General features: G+C 49.4%; 7 protein-coding genes across 7 annotated transcripts; 3 read left to right on the top strand and 4 right to left on the bottom strand.

The window, feature by feature from the left end:
- Positions 1-312: 312 nt before the first annotated feature.
- N7537_002407 (putative voltage-gated chloride channel (ClcA)) lies at positions 313-3,169 on the top strand (the record flags this gene model as incomplete). The annotated part of the gene is made up of 3 exons (XM_056893465.1): positions 313-2,505; positions 2,562-2,954; positions 3,011-3,169. 3 exons carry the CDS (start codon positions 313-315, stop codon positions 3,167-3,169), a joined length of 2,745 nt encoding a protein of 914 aa, XP_056758460.1.
- Positions 3,170-3,440: 271 nt separating this feature from the next.
- On the bottom strand, positions 3,441-4,277 carry N7537_002406 (dihydrofolate reductase; the record flags this gene model as incomplete). The annotated part of the gene is made up of 1 exon (XM_056893464.1): positions 3,441-4,277. One exon carries the CDS (start codon positions 4,275-4,277, stop codon positions 3,441-3,443), a length of 837 nt encoding a protein of 278 aa, XP_056758459.1.
- Positions 4,278-4,729: 452 nt separating this feature from the next.
- N7537_002405 (RNA polymerase II mediator complex head subunit MED22) lies at positions 4,730-5,412 on the bottom strand (the record flags this gene model as incomplete). The annotated part of the gene is made up of 3 exons (XM_056893463.1): positions 4,730-4,972; positions 5,088-5,227; positions 5,301-5,412. The coding sequence occupies 3 exons, from the start codon at positions 5,410-5,412 to the stop codon at positions 4,730-4,732; spliced, it is 495 nt and encodes a 164-aa protein (XP_056758458.1).
- A 2,091-nt stretch (positions 5,413-7,503) lies between these two features.
- Positions 7,504-9,147, top strand: N7537_002404 (uncharacterized protein; the record flags this gene model as incomplete). Its single annotated transcript, XM_056893462.1, has 1 exon — positions 7,504-9,147. One exon carries the CDS (start codon positions 7,504-7,506, stop codon positions 9,145-9,147), a length of 1,644 nt encoding a protein of 547 aa, XP_056758457.1.
- Positions 9,148-9,691: 544 nt separating this feature from the next.
- Positions 9,692-10,849, top strand: N7537_002403 (uncharacterized protein; the record flags this gene model as incomplete). Its single annotated transcript, XM_056893461.1, has 1 exon — positions 9,692-10,849. The coding sequence occupies one exon, from the start codon at positions 9,692-9,694 to the stop codon at positions 10,847-10,849; it is 1,158 nt and encodes a 385-aa protein (XP_056758456.1).
- A 112-nt stretch (positions 10,850-10,961) lies between these two features.
- On the bottom strand, positions 10,962-11,758 carry N7537_002402 (uncharacterized protein; the record flags this gene model as incomplete). Its single annotated transcript, XM_056893460.1, has 4 exons — positions 10,962-11,478; positions 11,535-11,588; positions 11,663-11,678; positions 11,728-11,758. 4 exons carry the CDS (start codon positions 11,756-11,758, stop codon positions 10,962-10,964), a joined length of 618 nt encoding a protein of 205 aa, XP_056758455.1.
- A 256-nt stretch (positions 11,759-12,014) lies between these two features.
- N7537_002401 (bifunctional hydroxyethylthiazole kinase/thiamine-phosphate diphosphorylase) lies at positions 12,015-13,891 on the bottom strand (the record flags this gene model as incomplete). The annotated part of the gene is made up of 7 exons (XM_056893459.1): positions 12,015-12,269; positions 12,328-12,428; positions 12,482-12,858; positions 12,910-13,317; positions 13,374-13,509; positions 13,563-13,739; positions 13,792-13,891. The coding sequence occupies 7 exons, from the start codon at positions 13,889-13,891 to the stop codon at positions 12,015-12,017; spliced, it is 1,554 nt and encodes a 517-aa protein (XP_056758454.1).
- Positions 13,892-14,462: the final 571 nt, after the last annotated feature.

The raw sequence follows: 14,462 nt of genomic DNA, 5'->3' as shown, positions 1-14,462 counted from the left end.
CACTGGACTTTCACCTGACGCGTCCCCACCGTTTAAGTCGATCATCTGTGATGGTCACCTCATCTTAAGACTCGGACCCTCTTTTCTCACCGTCATCTCTGTTTCTTTGTGTTTTTTGTTTTTGTTTTCATCTTTCCGAAGAACGTAGCTCTGGGAAGAGAGATATGTTACCCAGTAAGTCAAGTTCCTTGATCTCTCTGCTTGTGTGAGCTTTGTTTCACCGTGTTTACCTTGCATATCTCCAAATGCTGCCAATACTGACATTTGCCAGCCTCACTGCGTATAATTGAAGCATAAAGACTTCTCAGCGACATGCCTCGGTCCCTTCCAAAGCCCACACCTGCCTTGCGCGAGCAAGAAGACACCGAAAACACGCGCAGTGCCCAAACTGCTCCCCCTTCACCGAGTGCCTACAGACGATCCCAAAGCTACCTCTCCGAAACGCATACTGAATACCAGTCCCTCGATGCGCCGTTGGAAATCACAGAAACAACCAGCCTCCTCGGGCCCAGTCAAGACATCCGGCGAGGAGCTCCGCGACGATCTTACACCAGCACTTCCGGTGTGTCGGGTACCGGTCCGGAATCACTGAGACACCTTCTGGCGGCCGGCAGCCTGCGCCGAACGCGAAATCATAGCCGTGCCAACTCTACGGCAAGGCGATTCAGTCGGCGGGGGAGTATAGACGGCAATAGCAGACCAGCTAGCCTTCCTCCGTCCACGAAAGACAATCTTACCGCCTCTTCATTTTTGGATGAACGGACTTGGTATGATCAATTTACTTCTACCGATTGGGTGCATGACAGCATAGCCGATGGAGCACGACTTCGCCTACTTCGCCAGCGGAAGGATGTGCGTGGCCGATTGCTGGCGGCCTTCGACGGTGCACAAGGATGGATCTTGGTCGCGCTTATTGGATGCATCACGGCCTCCATAGCTTACTTTGTCGATGTCACCGAGGGATCGGTCTTTGATCTGAAAGAAGGCTTTTGCACGACTCGGGCTTTCCGCAATCGACGGACCTGCTGTGAAGGGGTGGCTGGTTGTGATGCATGGCAGCCCTGGTCCAGAATCTTCTCGCCATCGAATACAGAAAGCCAGTGGGTTGACTTCGTCATGTTTGTCTTTTGGGTTGTGGCATTGGCCCTCATATCGTGTGCATTGACTCTACTCACAAAAACTGTCGTTCCTTCGTCCATTTCTCTTGCCACGCTTGATGAAAACCTGGGAGCCGACTCTCGTGGTACAAAATCTGGAAATGGGCTCGGTGCCTCAGCGTCTCCTCTTTCGGAGCCAGAGACGAGCCCAGTGCATGGAACTTTGCCTAATCTTCCGTCTCGTCCAGCTATGATCTACTACTCTGCTGCTGGCAGTGGAGTGGCAGAAGTCAAAGTCATTAATAGTGGTTTTGTTCTCCATGGATACATGGGACTGAAGACGCTGGTCATTAAAACTATTGGTTTGATCTTTAGTGTTTCGTCTGGTTTGAGCCTGGGCAAAGAAGGCCCCTATGTTCATATCGCCACCTGCGTAGGCAATATCTGCTGTCGACTGTTCGCCAAATATAACCAAAATGACGGAAAGCGACGAGAGGTTTTGAGTGCTAGTGCCGCTAGTGGTGTTGCTGTTGCCTTTGGTGCTCCGATTGGCGGTGTCCTGTTCAGCTTGGAAGAAGTCAGCTATTATTTCCCACCCAAGACCCTTTTCCGGACGTTCTTTTGTTGCATTGCAGCCACATTGTCCCTCAAATTCCTAAACCCCTATGGAACAGGTAAGATCGTCCTATTTGAAGTCCGGTACCTTTCCGACTGGCAGATCTTCGAGATTTTCATTTTCATTCTTCTCGGTATTATGGGAGGTGCCGCTGGTGCACTCTTCATCAAGGCCTCGAGCCTGTGGGCACGATCATTCCGTCGCATTCCAGCTATCAAGCGTTGGCCAATGCTTGAAGTTTTCCTTGTTGCGCTGGTCACGGGCATTATCAGCTTCTGGAATCGGTACACGAAACTTCCTGTCACCGAACTTTTGTTTGAGCTAGCTTCTCCTTGTGAATCAGATGTGGAAAGTACGGGCCTCTGTCCTCGCACAGACGGTATTCTTGAAATAGTCCAGTACCTTATGGTGGCGTTTGTGATCAAGAGTTTCCTCACCATTATTACGTTCGGTATCAAAGTACCTGCAGGCATTTATGTGCCGTCCATGGTTGTTGGCGGCTTGATGGGGCGGATTGTTGGACATTTGATCCAGTACTGGGCTCTCAGACATCCCACCTTTTTCTTATTCGACTCTTGCCCTGCCGTTGCTGGGATTGAGTCGTGCGTGACTCCAGGAGTCTACGCATTGATTGCTGCCGGAGCGACCATGTGTGGCGTAACACGACTGTCAGTTACTTTGCCTGTGATATTGTTCGAATTGACAGGAAGTCTCAACCACGTGCTTCCGTTTTCCCTGTCGGTGCTCTGCGCCAAGTGGACTGCGGATGCCATTGAACCTCGCAGTATTTATGTAAGTCTTGCCCTCCGTTTGGCAATCTAACATGACGTTATACTAATTGAAATCAGGACCTCTTGACCGACATGAATTCCTACCCCTTCCTTGATAGCAAACTGCAACCCACCACTGATGCCGAGCTGGGAGACATAGTTCGACCAGTGCGGAAAAATCGCATTATCGATATCTCTGCGTCGCCACTCGTTTTAGCCACGGACCTTCGCTTGAAACTGGAACACCTGCTCATGGCAGGCGAGCTGGACAGCGGACTTCCCATTCTACGAAACGGTGTTTTAGCCGGCCTGATCCCAGCACCAGATCTCGAGTATGCACTGGATACTCTGGGCGATGAGGAAGAGAATACGGTATGTCTGATGGCTATGGATACTTCCAGAGCTGTCTATGACAGCGATAACGAGGATGAGGATACGATCCAGGTGGATTTCAATCAATTTATTGACCCTGTAAGCTTGGTTAACGTCATCAATATCTTGGCCCATACTAATGTGTTTATTCATAGGCCCCGATTGCTCTTGATATCCATTCCCCTATCGATTTGGTCTACCAATGTTTCGCTAAGCTCGGTCTTCGTTACCTCTGCGTTACTCAAGACGGGAAATATGCCGGCCTGGTACACAAGAAAGCCTTCGTGAAATTCATGAAGGAGAATAGCGACTAGGCCGTAAGCATTGGTCGACCATTTCACTCTTTTTTCATTTGCATTTTTTCCGGCGTTGCCGAGGCATTCTGATTCAATTGTTTGCATAGCCTTGCATATCCTCTCATTTCATGTCTATTCTGTCGGCTCACTCAACCAACATTGGCACTGTGTATAGGTTTATTGTACATCTTTTTTATTATATTTCGGTTTGATCTGGGTAGACACGCGCGAACTACGAATCATTGAACATATTTGACTAGTCAATTATCTATAGAGAGGACCATATCGTCTAAGTTGATTTTTCAAATCCAACCATCTGAACCTCAACATCCCCGTCCCCCTTCCACTCCCCAATAACCTCCTCCCCAACCCACTCAGAAACCTCACCAGGGCTAACAGCCCGCCACCCATTCTTCTCATGAAGCCCATCCAACGGGAAAAACGTATCACACTCAAACGAAGCAGGTGCATCCACAGCCCCCTTCCGCACAACATTCGTCATAACAACCCTAACACGCCGATTGCCCAACTCCTCAGCGCCCATATTCAACGTAGCATTATAAATCTCCGCGCCACCAATAACAAAAATCTTGCCAAGCGTCCCCTGCGCCCCATACACAGAGTCCAACTGTTCCAACGCCGAACCCAGGCTCGGCGTAACAATCGCATCGGTCATCGGGTCGACCGGCGAAGCCGGAACAGCTTCCTTGGACGGGTTCAAAGCCTCCTTTTCCGCACTTGTAGCCTGTGCCTGAGCAGCCTTCGCCGCAATCTTTCTTTTCATATTCCCCAATTCTGTAGCTACGCTCTCGCGAACAGACCCGGACGTGTCACGCGTGATCACAACATTAATTCGTTTCGCGAGCGGGCGCAGCGAGGCCGGCACGGAGTCGTACGTCTTGCGGCCCATGATGATTGCGTTTGTCGTGCCTGGGCTTGGTGGGCGAGATGTCACGCGAGCGAAGAATGACATGTCTGTCTTTATGCGGGGCCATGGGAGGGTGCCGTTTAGGCCGATGCCTAGGCGCGTGATTTCGTCTTTTGTGGTTGTCGACGCGGTGCGGATTGGGGTTGTTGCCACGATTAGAGTGAGGGAGGGAAGGGGGTGAGGATTGTGAGGTGGCATTTTGGTTTGCGAGGTGATTGCACTTTGCAATTCGAGGTGATTGGGGTGTGATGTTTGGGTTGTGAGGGAGGATGCTGAATGGTGGAGTTGAGATTCGCGTCGCGAGGGGTGCACAATTCCGATAACGATTTCTGCTTATCGCCCCGCACTATCACACAGGTACAGGTGGGCTTGACATGTGTCAATTTTCTTTAAGAGGATATTCGTGCTATGCTTGATCCAATGTCAATAAGGAGGACGTTATGCTATTGCTCTAGTCTAATTGAGTGAGTGAAGCAGCAAAGTAATCGTAAACAATGGGTTTGAATTCAATATCACAGGTAAACTGAATACGCCGTAACACCGGTCGAACGCCAGACTTAAGGAAACAAGTGGGTATCACACGCGAAACAGCTCCAATGACCAACGAACAAGATGTCTCAGTGGATATCCTTGGGAAATCACCGTTACTTCTAGGATTGCTCAGTGTCCTTCAATTTCTGAGAGTCCTCTGACTTCTCAGAGCTCCCAGGCTCATCCGACGATGGCATCAGCAATCCTCCATCAAGCGCCTTCTGGATGGCCTCCACATCCTCCTCGAGCTTCTCACGACGCTTGACATCACGCTCGTCTTCGCCGAGGGTATCGAGCTTGCCGAAGAGCCAAAGCTCTTTCATAAGGCGGTGCAGAGCGAGCAGGTCCTCTGCAGCACGTATCTAAGGCAGCATAATGTCAGTCTCGGCTTTGATGTGGATTTGGAAGCTCAATTGCATCCTTCTTGGGAAGGGTAGAAGTAGCCGTGTTAGACTGGGGCGGCGGATATCAGCATACCAAGGCAGTGGATTCGACATCAATTTGGAAAGATTCTACAGCAGCATCAACGTGACTGGTGCCGTCAAACTTATTGGCAGCAATGGCGACGATGTTCTCGAACCGCTGCAACAGCTGCGAGATATCATAGTCGACGCGATCTACCGCAATACATCGTTAGTCAAATGGAATGGAGGAAACTTGAAGCTGAAGTGGCCCAAATTTAGCACGTACCAAGCAACTCCTTGGCAGTTGGACGCGAATCCATGGTTTGAGCTTTCTTTTTATTGTCTTCAGACGATGATGAGGATAAATCGGAAGGAGGATAATCCGAATCAGGATCCATGTTGATAAGAATAATTGTGGGGCAGGGAAATGCGGGTAGATGCGGAGAGAAGCCGACATTACCCGAAGTGAATATTATATAGCTCCCACATGGCGCTCCAGGGCAGTCACATCGCGACTGGCTCTTCCCTAATCCGCTGGACAAGTTCCAACAAGCCAGCCGTCATCTTTCCACATTTTGCTCTTCTATGCCTCCCATTCCTCGTCTTCCAAGTTGAAGACCTGCTCAAGCTATGTGAATCAGTAGTAGATATGGAAGTGTCTGCATATCTAGAAAAGAGCTTTGAGGCCCAAAAGCCAAGAAAGTCTTTGAAACTTTCTACCCTAGATGACATAGATGGCAAGACATCCACGGCCCTTCTCACGAAACATAGTTAGCCGCAATTCATTCGCAGCTAGCTTATTGAGTTGTTATAGAACTCGGCCACCGGCCACATTATACACAGGGAATAGAATAACCTGTAAGCCCTCGAGCAAGGAAGAGAATGGACCGAACGGCCTCTTTCATACCCGGAATGTTAATTTATCTGCGAGACCTTGAACGTTCATAATACCCCCCTGGAGAAAGTGATCCTATTACCTAGGTACTTCTCAATCTCGACAAATAGGGTCAACTGCTATGACCTTCTCTTTCTGCTAGGCAGTGGCTACCTGCTGACCTAGAGACTTTCCGCCTAGATTTTTCACGGGAATATAGTCAACTTCAAGTAGATTTTCTCAATCAGATTGACGTACCCAACCAAAGATGTTAGGCGAGGGAATGCAAGTGTGTCGCTAGTGGTAAGTCATAGAGACAGCTTCGCTTCGAAGTATTTAAGACAAGTTAATGGCACACGGGATGCATTTTCTAAGCGTTGATGCAGTGCAGCATAGCTTAGAACGATCTGATCGAAGGTACAGCTCGTCTATACGCCGAGCATCTATAGCCGCATTTTTAAGTATACAAAGGCCTACTAATCTATCAGGTAACGTTATATATATAACCTGCAATACTGAATATGGTTGCCAAATGGATACGATACTATTGAGGATTGACTCATAGATGAGCCTAAGGCTCTGCAGGCTGCGTCACACAAAAAAAGGGTGCCATTCAGTCAGGAAATGGGAGATAGCAGGGTATGAATCTTTTCTCGGTGTAACGGCACGGATCTTTGCATTGGTATCCTTATGTATTCAAATCGGATGGAGGCCGTACACTCTGTAGATCCCTATTTCAGCAATACAGGAGGGTACTGGCGTAACATGAACTGAGACAGCATGGTAGTGTGTGAATGGTAACAGAGGTGCAAGTCAGATGACATCGGCGCAGCCAGTCATATACATGCTAGTGTATAGAGGTAGGAATTACAGGTATAGACTGTTATGGAGTAGTGGAGTTGGTGGAAGCAAGGTCTAGCCCTACTGACGTAGGGCCTATGATCGACCTCCACCATTCTCTCCGCCTTGTACTCTCCGCCTTTTACTCTCCGCCCTATCCTACCGTGCGTCACCGCCTAGCACAGTGACAATGGCTTCGGTCCAGACTACGCGGCTCAATCACAATAATAACAATCCTTTTATCCCGGTGCTAGATTTGCTACCTAAAGGCTTTCCCCTTCGTGGCCTTACCATCCATCCAAGGCCTCCATAACAGCAATATTGTGTTACTCTGCTCTCGATTTTGCTTGACTTCGCCTGCACTTCGACAACAAAATCACCCGTAACGCAACTTATGCGTGGCACATCACATACTCTACGTGACTGAAAACTTCGTCGCGTCTTTCTGTGAACTTGGAGTTGTCTGCGAATCACCTAAAATCAAACAAGAAGCCCATACTGAAACGCCCGGGCATTTCCTTCATCTGTGCCAATACCACAGTCTATTTTCCCTAAACTCACTGCTGGATGTTCAGTAAGGTCTCCGGATACTTGACCTTCGAAGACAGGGTGGACGGCCGGTGGGCCGTCTCGCAGATTGAAGGCGGAAGGGGATATTGGAGAAAAGGTGTCGAATTCAAGTGCCCCTGCTCTTAGGGCGGACTATTCCAACTACCCCGCGTCGATTTCTTTACTTTCTTTTTTTCTCCCTTGAATTCAAACAACTAGACTGGAAATGGATGCACAGTATCCCTTTGCTTCCCGTGACGATATTTGGCGTGTCTTTGACGAGTTGAAGGAGCTCCACATTGCCCAGTACGAGCAAGGAGAACGACTCGCGCAACTGGAGCGTCGCCGAGACGACGATGCGCGGCTGAGAAGTCCTTGGTGTCCTGTCTCGCCATTTCCGCATTCAGTTGGGGCAATCGCTCCAGGTAGTCCACCTCTGCAGTCCAGCATCAGTTCGCCACTTACCAAGACATCCCTTCCAGACCCCACTTTCCAATCCCCCCCGGATGCTTTCAAAGGATTCGATCAAGGCCACCATTCTGCAATGACTAGTTCTGCGGTGGGGTTTGACGGCGAGGACGAGCCTAGACGGGGTACGTCGCGCGCCAACAGCGTCCGTTTTGATGAAAGTGCTATCCACGGAAACGCCCAGGCTAGCCGTTCCACCAACGACCTTCCTCTGCGGACTGGCAGCAGTTTGAGTACCCACCCGCTTCTTGAGCGCACCTTTTCTCACCAATCCGATGGACGATTGAGCTCATCTGGTCACTCGCTCCATTCCGCTCGGACTAATAGCCTCCGCCTGAACACCACTCGGCTGCTTGGTACTACACCTATCGAATCCCCTTTGGTTCCCCCTCCTGGACTCTTCTTGCTGGGACCGGTCCCGTCCATCATTCGGTGCTGGCTGACTGATGATTTCACTAATGGATCTCTCCTCTACGCAGCCATTTGCTCCGGCTCTTACATCTCAACTCTGGGTCTCTCTATGGTTCGCAATCTTGGGATGGAGAACATGATCGTCCGCGATTGTGATGTACAGTACATCAAGCTCCCGCTCTATCTTCCTGAAGCACTGATTCATCCATCTTCGTCGCGTCCCGAAACCCCTACTCACCAAGTTCCTGCTGTGACCATCCGCTTTGTGGTTCGCGAGACAGAAGTCAGCGATAATTCGATTCAAATAATCGTCGGAAGTGATGTGATGCGTGCACACAATGCTGATATTTTATTCTCGCAAGATAAACTGATCATGGTGGACGACGACCACAACCGTGTATCTGTCCCCCTTGTGCGTCCCGAGAAGGACTCCGTCTTTAAATCTCTTTGCACTTCTCCTGGTACTCCCAATTCTGGAGACATACTAGGGCCTCTTACTCACGGGAATCCATCCGTTGGTATCATTGGCCAGCCTGCCAGTGTTCAGCAACAGCCGGCCTCTGCGCCCCCATCGACTCGTCTGCCTGGCAGCGAGGACAGCGATCATCACAAGTCCAATCTACAGAACCTCCAGGCTCATGCTCACATTTCAGCTGAATCCCGTCCATCCATTGTCAACCCAGCAACTTCTGAGCCTACTAAAACCGAAGATATGCCTTGGGGCGGCCCATGGCGCCGCGATGCTAAGAAATCCACCAGCACTACCAAAAAACCGGCCGATAAACGCGAGATGAAAGTCTTCCGCACCGGAAAATCTGCGAGTCATGCGAACCCCACAACTTCGGCCTCAGCTCCTGACAGTGCTACCACTGAACAGGCGGACAAGTCGTCTCTTCCGCTTACATCTGCTCAGCATGGTACGCTGAATCCTGTGGGTGGTGCATCGGCGTTTGGGTGGCTTAACCCTCCCCACCACAACACCTCGACCTAGATGAAACAAACTAGGGCTTGGCTTTTATGTTTGATTACATCCGGATCTGAAATGATCTCGGTTTTTACGGCATGGTACGGAAGGGTTGTGATTCCTCAGGAATCAGAAAAAAGTGAGAATGGGATGAGGCGCTGGGTTCCAAAGCTGCCGACAGAGAAGACCACTTTTTCTTCTTTAGCTTGTAGTATTGTCGGAATTTGATGGCAACGGACAGGACCTACTAAGTAAAACTAAAAAAATAAAAAAACAATGTTATGATTAACAATAAATTTCCATGGCCAATGCCAATATCAACTATCAACTAGGATTCCATTTTACCATCCGGGTCCACATTAGTAATCAATCGAGCGAGCCGGAGCCCTTCCTGGAGCCCTGGAGCCTCCCTCGAGGGCTGGAGCCTGGAGTGCAAATGTTGTTGTAAAAAAAAAAGTTATGTTAACGTCTTCTAGCAAAATTACCGTCGTCGTCTTCTTCCTCTGCCTTCGTTTCAATTTCACTATCAAATTTGTTGGAATTAATCCAGATCCAGAAAGAGCAAAGAATCATGGCACGTCTGTTGGATCTTCCAGCTGAAGTGATTCTCGCCATCGTTGACTACCTACAAACGGGTACGAAGCAGGTACCACTGCTATTCCATGAACTTGGGGATGCCTACCGCTACGCGATCGAGCAGGGTCCTTCACCAATCGTCAAAGACCTTCATTCTTTCCTGCTTGCCACCTATCGCTTAAATGGTCTTCTTCTACGGCCGCTGTTCTATCGTAATATATTTGTCCGCAGATATTATCGTTACGGCGAGCCGGTTCCGCTGCAGCAGCTAAACAGCAGTCTTGAGAATGACCCAAGTCTCGAGGAACATATCATCTCGGCGACCATTCCGTGTGATTACTCGATTCATGATATTCATCAATTCTTTTGGCTCTCCAACATACAAGCCCTTGCCATTCACAAATTCAGCGATTGGGAGCCATTGGAATTTGAAAACAACTCACATATTGGCACTTCGCCCGTCGAATCTCTAAAGCTGATTGATTGCGGGGCGCACGAAGAGGCTCTAGCCGCTGTATTAAGCTGGCCGGCAGCTTTGAAGACGCTTCACTACGACGCCGACCAAGGCGAGTGGGAGGGCCATCTCGGGGACGAGCTAGCTAAGAGTTGGACATGTGCTGCTTTTGTGCGCGCGTTGCAATCGCAAAAGACAACTTTGACAGAACTGACAATGACACGCCCATCGCTTGTACATGAAGGGCTGGGGGATGGACCTCGCATTGATCTGAGCGAGTTCACTTCCCTTAAAACCCTACGAATTTACCATGTCTTCCTCTGCGGATGGGATGATCCGCGTGGGGTCTGGAAAGGCTTACCTCGCAGTCTGGAGGTGTTGGAGATATTTTACGACGATACAGACCTCACTAAGTTCATATGGGAGAGTGATGATTCGCCATACGATACTTCTGTTCTTGATTTGATCCAGCACAAGAGGGCGCATCTTCCATATCTGCACACGGTGAACATCCACTCATATGAAGCAATCTTCGATCCCGAAACAGATGAGTTTTTGCCAGTGGGACTCTGGACCCTCCCTTCTTCGCTCGCGCGTGAAGCTCAATCCGCGGATGTAAAGCTGAATGTGTGGCTGGGAGACCGGGATCCTCCGGATTTTAAGAAAGCCGATGTTTTCGAGTTACTGAAAATCAGTTAGACCAAACAGTCTATATATGTATTAAACAAAGTGGTGGATATATGTAGCCATATATCACAATGCATTTTCTGCTAGGACTTCTAGTATGTAAAATAAAGTGAGTCCCATCAAATTAAATCTTCGAAAAAACCCCCAAAGCCCCCTTCGTACTCTCCTTCGTCTCCTTGACAAGACCACTAACAGCCCGGAACGCGTCATGCGAAGCATCACCAAGAATCTCAAAAAGCACACTCTCACTACTTGTAACAACAGCTCCAGCATCCCTCAATCTAGCAAGCGCAATCCCCCTCTCCTCGGGGTTGATACTACTAACGCCATCAACGAGGATGTAAACGCGGTGACCGCGCTCGAGGAGATCGAGCGTGGTCTGTGTCACGCAGATGTGCGTCTCGAGTCCGACGATTATCACGTCGAGGGGCGTCGAGCCTGAAGCTGGGAGCAGCTTCTCAATTTCCGGGGTTATCATTGAGAAGAGGGTTTTGTCTACGTCGGCTCGAATGTGTGCGCCGTTGAGGTGTTGTTGGAGTTCTGGTACGGTGTTGCCGAGTTTGGCGCGGTTTTGGGTTGTCACGAACACGGGGATTTGGAGGCTTGAGGCTGCGCGGAGCATTTTTTCTGTTGTTGAGATGCTGTTTGGTTGGTTGGCTTTTTGGTTTCTATTGGTTTGGGGATATGGGATTCGTACAGTTTGGGGAACTCGTAGATTCCAGTGCGGAATTTGTCTTGGATGTCGCAGATGCTGTCGTAGAGATGGGTTGTCAGTTCTGGTCTTTAGGGTATCTTTGCTCCTTCGATACTGAGTGTTCTGCATACAAGAGTGCGGGGCTACCTGGTTTGATGTTAGTGGCTTGTATTGTGAGATTCGGGGGTGTTCTTACGGATTCGAGATGCGCGCGTGGGAGTAGCCATGATTTCGACAGTTATGTAGTTTGTATGTGAGGATTTGAGGATTCTGGTAGGATGTAGATATAGAAGAAGTTGAAGAAAGGAAAAATTGGCGGGGGAACGCGGGGAATCAGAGAAGTCGGAGATGCGGGGAAGCAGCCGAGGGAAACTGGTCCGGTATACTTCATCTGCTTATGTCTTGATCTTTTATTATAGCCTTCTCAATTTTCAAAATTTTTGCACTGATATATACACGTCGGTCATCTACTAATCCAGGTATCTATAGCTTCACCTCATGCACCTTGGCCCGGCCGGCAAACCAGCTGTCATCACCTTTTGCAGCCGCTGTGCGGATGGCGTAAAGCTCGTCGACAAACGCTGGGACGAAGCTGCCTGGGCCGCGAACATATTCTTTGCCCGCTGCGTTCTCCGCTGCGATCTCGTACATGAGAATTCCAGATAGAACCGCGAGGAGTCTGTCGGAGCGGTGAGCAGCCAAGAAACAGCCTGAGATTGTGCCGATGGCACAGCCGGTCTGTAAATTTATGTTAGCTATATACTATTATAAATCGGGGGTTGGAGAGGCTGCATACTCCAGTCACTTGGCCTAGGTATGGGTGGCCGTTCTCAACGGCAATGACGCGCTCACCATCGCTGAGGTAGTCTGTTGCTCCAGTCAATAGCACGACGTTTCCTATATATAATTAGAACAAGGGAACCACGGCTAGAGACTCTAGGGTTACTTACGCTCTCTACGAGCTAGGTCCCGAGCCAAGGTGGCCTTTTGATTGCCGTCAAGGGTACTCGGTCCACTGTCGACACCGCGCTGCTGAACAGCACTATTACCCCAAGCTTGACGAATCTCGCCCTCGTTACCCTTAATCAGATCAAAGTAACCCCCGGCCATGAGCTCAGTCACTGCGTTGCGGCGAATGTGTGTCGCGGCCGCACCGACTGGGTCGTAGACCACTGGGTTGCCCCGCTCATTGTATGCCTTGATCGCTTTTAGGTAGTTTGGGACACTCTCGCTAGTCAATGTACCCATGTTGATCAGAAGGGCGCCATCAAACTTGCACAAGTCCGTGGCTTCATCGCCATACGGAGACATGATGGGAGATGCGCCACTGTAAAATAGTTAGTATGCAAAATGGCTCGGCTAGGTACAAGATACTGACATAGAAAGGGCAACGTTGGCCACAAAGTTCGACACGACGAAATTGATCATGTTGTGTACGAGGGGGTGCACCTCTACCATCTTACGGATGATTTGGGGGACCTCATTCAACAAGACCTCGGCCTCGTTAGCACGAGGAGGACTGGAAGCCTGCGCAAACCGAGGAGGGGTTCGGATGAGCTCGACGAATTGCTCGGCAGATGCTTTGGGGTCATCGGCTGCCACGATGGCGCTGACAATGGCTACGCCATCCAGTGCTTTCTTTGGTGACTGAGACTGATAGAGCACTCGTTGCACGTTGGAGTGGTTGATGCCGCCGATGGAAACAGTGCCGATGGCGGAATCCTTGATGGCATCTAGGATAACTTGAGTACCTGCCGTCCCGATGACTGACTTGGTATTGGTTTTTCTATGAATCGTCAGCGCCAGTTGCTGGATGGCGGGATACTACACATGTGGGCTTACGTGGGGGTGGCAAACATGGTACCAATTCCGATATAGTCGGCGCCATCTGCGGCAGCCTTTTTAGCCTCCTCGACCGAGGATGTACTGATACCAATAATGGCATTCTCGGGAAGAAGCTTCTTTGCTTCCGTGAAGTCTATATCCGACATTAGTACCTGCATGTATATTTGTAGAATCGTAGGAACGAACTCATATCATCTTGACCTAGATGCACTCCCTCAGCACCAATAGCAAGAGCCACATCGACCCGGTCATTGATCAGAAGAGGCACATTGTATTTCTTAGTTACCTGGTGTAGTTTCCGGGCAGTTTCCACCAGGAGACCAGTGTCGTTGATTTTGTCCCGGTATTGCACCACCGTCACGCCTGCAGTGGGGGTTAGTTTGATAATTGACAGGAAGACTAGAGTGCCACTCACCTCCCTGCAAAGCACTTTCTACTACTGTACATAAATCTCGCCCCTTGAGAATGGCCGGGGTCGAATCCGTGACCAGATAGAGCGACAGATCTACGGGCATGGTGTCTGGGCACTGGGCCGGATAAATGTGGGGAGTATCGGAGTAATGGATCCGGGGTCGTTTTGAGAAAGAGAAAGAGATCGAAATGAATAGCGTATTGACCGGGTCAGCAGGCTATACTCGTACAACACAAAACACCGGACTTAAGTGACTGAAGGAGATTGCCGTTTACGGTTGTGTGGCCGTGGTGGGGTTCCTGGAAAGTTCGGCCTGTACTCGTCCGGATGTATAAAAAATCCTGGAAAATCTTGAAAAATCCACTTATCTCACATATATATGCTTCAATATTGTCAAGGGTTTATTTTGAAACACAATTAGACTTAAACTTTAGAAAAGCCTCTGCAAAAATAACAGGAATATCTAGGATCTCCCATGATGTTATATTCAACTGGTCTTATACTCCGAGTTAACTCCGGCACGTGCGGGCTGACATAACCGTGATTTGTCAAATTCTGCTTTTCCTTTTCTTCTTCTTCCTTTCCCCCAACAACACACAAACACTTTCAGGCATCGGTTATTTTCGAAGCCTTTATCTACCTAACGCGTGGAATTTCAGTTCTACGCTATTCGA

The sequence above is a fragment of the Penicillium hordei genome (assembly GCF_028827395.1).
Source record: "Penicillium hordei strain IBT 12815 chromosome Unknown utg000001l_segment0_segment0, whole genome shotgun sequence".
Taxonomy (NCBI): Eukaryota; Fungi; Ascomycota; class Eurotiomycetes; order Eurotiales; family Aspergillaceae; genus Penicillium; species Penicillium hordei.
Note: the sequence above shows the minus strand (reverse complement) of the source record. Positions and strands in the feature narration are given on the sequence as shown.